This window comes from Octopus bimaculoides, chromosome 20 (assembly GCF_001194135.2).
Source record: "Octopus bimaculoides isolate UCB-OBI-ISO-001 chromosome 20, ASM119413v2, whole genome shotgun sequence".
NCBI classification, from domain to species: domain Eukaryota; kingdom Metazoa; phylum Mollusca; class Cephalopoda; order Octopoda; family Octopodidae; genus Octopus; species Octopus bimaculoides.
In genome coordinates, this window is record NC_069000.1 from 15,872,071 (window position 1) to 15,878,352 (window position 6,282).

General features: G+C 36.9%; 1 protein-coding gene across 4 annotated transcripts in view; it reads right to left on the reverse strand.

Annotated features, from left to right (window-relative positions):
* The window catches only part of LOC106879098 (E3 ubiquitin-protein ligase MIB2), a 26,241-nt gene that overhangs the window by 18,736 nt on the left and 1,223 nt on the right, over window positions 1-6,282 (reverse strand). Inside the window, exons 2-5 of one of the 4 annotated variants that reach the window (XM_052975031.1) lie at window positions 5,806-5,857; window positions 5,419-5,516; window positions 3,307-3,464; window positions 1,554-1,707 (exon numbers count right to left, since the gene is read on the reverse strand). In XM_052975031.1, coding sequence (XP_052830991.1) covers window positions 1,554-1,707; window positions 3,307-3,464; window positions 5,419-5,421 — 315 coding nt within the window. In that variant the 5' untranslated portion in view covers window positions 5,422-5,516; window positions 5,806-5,857. The remainder of the gene's footprint in view (window positions 1-1,553; window positions 1,708-3,306; window positions 3,465-5,418; window positions 5,517-5,805; window positions 5,858-6,282) is intronic. The other 3 variants (XM_052975030.1, XM_052975033.1, XM_052975032.1) reach the window with 3 other exon arrangements.

A 6,282-nucleotide genomic window follows, 5' to 3' on the forward strand; every position in this document is an offset into this window, starting at 1 on the left:
TATATATATATATATATATATATATATATATATATATATATATATTTGTTTTGCAAGATTTTTGATGTGAAATCGTGTGTTGAAACAGATGTTGTTGTACTTGTACAAAATGGCTGATAGTTAGCAAGGTGAGACACACATAAGAAAGAAGAAAGCAAAGGACCACTGATGAGGTCACAGAAGTGTGACGAAAGAACTCTGGCCGAAATAGGATTAATGTAATATAATGTAATATAAAGCTGAAGCAAATTAACACCAAATATACAGTGCGTGTGTTTTTATTAGCTAAACTAGTAATATGACCATCCCCAAGTACAACAACATATATATATATATATATATATATAAATGGAGTTAAATGCAGGTATTATTCTAATTCTTTTACTTCCGATACATGTTTTGAAGATATCACTGGTATTATTCCAAAGGAATAAAATGGCGTAAAACAATATAATTGTCTCTTCAGGAAAATGAACTTTGATTACACCATTTTTCACTATAGTGTTACAGAGATAATATGGCTGCTCAACTGGAAAAGTACACCAAGGGAAAACAGAGATCAGTGCTCTGATTTCTCTGGTCTGAAGGTGTGTCAATGGCTGAAATTTATTGTAGGTTTTCAGTACCATATGGGGACAATGATCTACCATGTAGAAGTGTATATCAGTAGACCGAGGAGTTTAAAAATGGCCAGCCAAGTGTGATGCATCAACTCACACCACTCAAGAGTCAACAAGCTCAAGAGAATGTCTGGCAAACTGACAAGTGACTATCAATGAAGTGGCATGTCCTCTACAAATTAGTCATGGTTCTGCATACAAAATAATCCATGACAAGCTTCGTTGCCATAAAGTCTGTGTGAGATAGGTGCCAAAGGAGCTTACTAAAGTGCATACCTGCAAGTGTGTGGAGACCTGTCAATGCTTATTCAACAACTACAACAATGAAGGTGAAGCTTTTTGTAGGGAGAATAGTTACAGGAAATGTGATCTGGATCCCATCACCTTAAGACAGATTCCAAAAGCAGAGTGTAGAGTGGAAACACTCTGAATCACCAAGGAAAAGAAATTCAGGACTAAACTTTATGTAGAAAAAGTGATACAAACTATTTTTGGGGATGCAAAAGGGTCTATACTAGAATATGACCTGGAAAAGTGGTCTACAGTCACCTGTGTAGGCTACAGTGAAATACTGGCCAACAAACTGAAACCAGCAATTCACACTAAACGCAAAGGTCTATTATCAAAGCAAATGTTATTGATGCATGACAATGCACACCCACACACAGCCGTGCAGACCATTGAAACCCTTGAAAAATTCAAAGTTGCTAGATCACCCTGAATAAGAATGCAGGGTTAAGCAAGTTCATTTGCCTTGTCAAGGGTACAGCAACCTTTATAGTGATGGTACCTGGAAACAATGTGCTCATTAAAGTGTTTTATGTTAGGAGGTATGAGTTTCTCAGAGCTGTTGCAATCAGTCAACCCATTCAATGCATGCCAGCAGAGAAAGTAGACATATGAGGATGATGATGATAATATATATTGACTCACCTTAACACTGTCTCCTGCAGCTTCAAGTAACGGCTTAACCAGATTTATATAGTTCTTAATAATGGCCAGATGTAGTGGACTATGACCTTCATTATTTTGTGTATTGACATTAGCCCCATAGTCCAGCATTAACCTCATCACCTCAAGATGGTTGCTGAAAGTTGCAGAAATTGTAAAAATATATAAATCACAGACAATGAGATTAAATAAATTGTTACAGGATTCTATAGTGTGCAACAATGGTTTCCCACCAAAGGATCCAAAGGCTGCAGGAAGGAGGGAAGATCCTCCGGATAAAGCAGAACTACATGTTCCCGTAGCACAAAGGAGAAAAAAAGAAGAAGAATGGGACATTGCTGGCAGTTAGTAGTACACTGCCGGCATGTCCTGAAACCTTGTCGGTGGGAATTGTGCCACCGACGGAGGAAACTGTGGCCCCCTCCCATTGTGATTAGTATGTATGTGCGTGTGAGCTTTTTATTATCAATGTGTTGGTTAACATTTTCAGAAAATATTTTGCTTCTGCAAACTGTAGTGAAAATCCTTTTCTACAGATTAGATATGCCCCAAGCATATTTGACTGATCTAAATGTTTGTTTTATTTTCCACCCATGCATGTATGTTGCCACAAAATACCTGGAGAACAAGAGAAACAGTGACGTTCTTGTAATCCCAAGCTGCAACCGCCTGTGTAGGCTATGTCATGTTTCTGTGGAAGACATCACGCATGTGATTAGCAGCTGTCCTAAAATGTCGTCACAGTACTACCTCCCTCTGTGGCACTATGTTATTGCTAAGGCAATATACAATGCCATCCACAAAAAAGACTGTCCTGAAATAAACTTTAAAAATCCCTCTGTTATGGAATACATTCATAAACACCAATTCAAGGAATACTAGTGGAATATTCCCATCAAATGGCTGTCAAATGTAAACATAACAGGCCGGACATTGTTGTTTGGGACAGAGGGACAAAGGTATGTACCAGCATAGAGGTCAGCTGCCTTGCAGATATAAATATCTCTTTGAAAATCAAAGGAAAAGAGGATATCTATGGACAACTGCTTCGAAACCCCCAGCTTCTATATCCAGACTATGAATTCATATTCATACCAATAATAATTAGAGCTCTAAGTTTTGAAAGTAAATGCTTAGAATCTAGATAAACTGGGATTTTCAGAAAGGGAAATCGACCAGCTAATTCGCACATTACAAGTGCAATCTGTGAGTTGAACAGTTAAAATATGCAAGACTTTTCTCAAGTCCCAAATGTGAATTTGTCTGTGTTAACTACATCCCAAAGATGGAGCCTTGTATCTTTGTTGGAAACCGGCTCCCTCCTCAGTGGAAGATTTATATTATCTAAAAAATAGGAGACATAATATATGAGTGGCCAAATGAGGGAAAAGGGTACTCAACACATTTAGTGAGAGTTACATGTATTGTTTGATTCAGTTTTAATGCTAATTCAAGTTTTGCAGGCCCCTAGGTGCATCCTGCTGCAGAAGCCATACCAAAGCTGACAGTAGAGCTAGGCACACTCCTCTGGCTTACCAGTTCCTGTCAAACCATTTGACTAGTGCCAGCATGGAAAATGATAATGGTGATAATGATGATGAATGTCTGTATTGGTGTGTCCTGTTGAATATATATACATATTCCTACTGTCATCTTTGCATATTTAATCTTTCTTTCACTTAAGCCAATTTTGAAACAACATAGATCTGGAGATCTTAAATACTTCTAAACTTACCCAAGCACAGCATAATGTAAAGGTGTAAGGCCTTTATCATCACCTGCATTTACATTCTCTTGAGCTCCATTTTCTATCAGCACTTTCACTATAGCTATGTCACCCAGTCGACATGCAATAGACAGGTAACTTAGACAACATGCATTGTTTTGATGAATCTGCAGAGATTAAAGTGAAAGCTTGTCAAAATTGCTAAGTAGGAGTGGGTGGAGAGGTGTGAGAAATAATGAAGAAAAATATTTAAAAAAAGATCAGAACAGTAGCAAATAAATTAGATATAAAGAGAAGGTATACAACAAAGGGAAAGAGAGAGGGGCAGAGCTTCCTTATAGAAAATGAAGCAATTGAACTTGTGAAAATTATAACTTCATAATGACCTGATCTTTCAAAAAAATTAGTGAGGCTATTTATTTAATTATGAAACTGATAATTAATGAGAATTCATAACTTCTCTTAAAATCAATGTAAGTAGGATAGTACAATTCAAGCAGACAATTTAGTTACAAATTAATTTTTTTTGTTATGAACACACACTCATTTGAAGTGATTTCTTCAACAATGAAATACAACTGTGATTACTATATTGAAACTGGAATCAGCCAGAATGTATTAAGAATGAATATATGTCTTATTCTGTTTCTTGTTCTTCACTGCACATATTGTGATTGATTTATTATCAGTTGATAGGTATCAGCATGTATCAGCAATTAGTTTGCTAGCTGAAATTATAGACAAGAGCCACAAATCATTTGTCCAGCATGGCTTTGCCTAAGGAGATATTTAGGTTGGTAGAATGCACTGTCATAGTGTTGAAATATATGTAAGACATCTTTCAGGATAGCAAAGAATGTAATAAATCTGAGAGAGCTGGGTCCAAACTGTAAGCTGGATGTGGAATCAGTTCAATTCCCTCAAATTCCTAGAGTTTATTCTAGCTCGTTCGATTGGTGTGAGGTCCTGCATTGTCTTGTTGCAGAAGAGCTCACTGTCTGTTAACAAATGCTAGGTATTTCTATCATAAAATGGCATACATCTTCCCCAGCTGTTTGGAGTATAGGTTAGTAACAATGGTTTGGCCATCTAGAACTCGTAGGGAATTATCCCTTCGTAAGTCCACTAGACAGAAAGCACCACTTTGTGTTCAAAATGCCCATGTTTGGTGGCAAGTTTCAGAAACTGGCCCTTTCTTAACTGCTGCTTATATATATTAGGATTGTGGAAAAATATCTCCCTCAGATTATTACTTGTTCTGATCTATGCCTCACTTCCTGTGTTTGTGATGCTTCATCAACCAAGAGGAGGTGGAAGCTTCATTGAAGGAGCTCTTTGCCTCAAAGGACAAGAACTGGCATCACCATGGGATCAAAGAACTGGCAGAAAGGTGGTTTCAGACAGTGCAATATGATGGCTTCTACTTTGAATGCTAGGCTGCTTTTGTTGTAACTTGACAAATAAAGTAAGTTACCAAAGTATTGCAAAACTTTTTACATAAAACAATACCTAATGACAATAATGATAAGAAGGAAGAAATGGAGAAGGAATTGAAGGAAATGGAAATATAATAGGCTAAAATAATGTGATTTGTTAAGAACTTTTAACATTCATCATCATTGCTTTTGTTATTCTTTTAACATCCAATTTACCATACTTGCTTGGCAAGACAGAATTTGATGAGGTAGATTTTCTATGGCTGGATGCTTTTTCTGTCAACAACCCTCACCTGTTTTGAAACACGGTAATATTTCCTGATAGCTGTATAGATCTACAAAGAAGAACCCATGTCAGCATGGACAATAGATATCAAAAGATGAAAGATAGGGAATGAAGGACACCACTTCAAATATGGTAAGATTCACTAACAACTATTTGTTTACAACTATTGTCCAGACACAAACATACACACATATATGCATACAAACGACAAACACACATACATATTGGGATGGGCGTCTTTCAGTTTCTGTCTACTAAATCCGCTCACAAGGATTTGATTGCTCTAGGGCTGTAGCAAAAAGACAATTGCCCAATGTTCCATGTGGTGAAAGTGAACCTGATCATAAAAATAAAATAATAAATAGATGCATTTGGGAAAACAATAAAAGAGCAGCTTACCATATTTGAATTTTGTGTAAAACATTGTTTAATCCATTCAATATCACCCTGAACAAGCTTACATAAAATCCCATTCTCTTTATGATAATTAGGACAACCTGGTTAGAGAAAGAAACAAAAATAAAGAATTGAAAGAAACTGATAAAATGAGCTCAACAACAATATGTAAAAACTGTAATGTTTTTACATTGTCCTAACATGAAACAACATAAACATTGAAAACTTCAGACTTTTTAAAGCAGCTCTTATTTGTAGTTGGATATTCTTCTTAATACTAAAAAAAAACAAAAAAACTAACCAAAGTATTGTGCCTGCAAGTCAGGCATGTTACTCTGCTTTCTACAGTCGGCCTGGTTACAATTAACTTTTGCATAGTGGAATACTCACTCAGTATTGCTGATCAGAGCAATGGAGACACTGTATGTCTTGAGCTGTGGATCTGTGAATTATAAATCAAGTAGGTTTAGACAGAATATTTTGAGCTATGGATCTAAAGAGCATAAGATATTCAATCAACTGCCGGCCTTCATGTTCTAGATCTGTTTGATGAGGACTTACCTATGGATACACAACTTGCTGGGAACGAATATGAAGAAAAAAAAAAAGCGTGCTCGCGAACGGGGGGGGGGTCGGAACATTTACATCGTGAATGCCCAGAGTTCTCTCCCCACCCCGCCTTTCGCGAGAGCGCATGTTTTTTTTTTCATATTCGTTCAGAGCAAGTCGTTTTACATCTATTACACTATTTTTCTTTTGTTTCTTGGCTCCCATGAGGCGTCTCAGAACATTCACGATGTGAATGTTCCGAGTCCTCTCCCCACACCCCGTTCGCGAGCGCGCATTTTTTCTTCATATTCGTTCCTA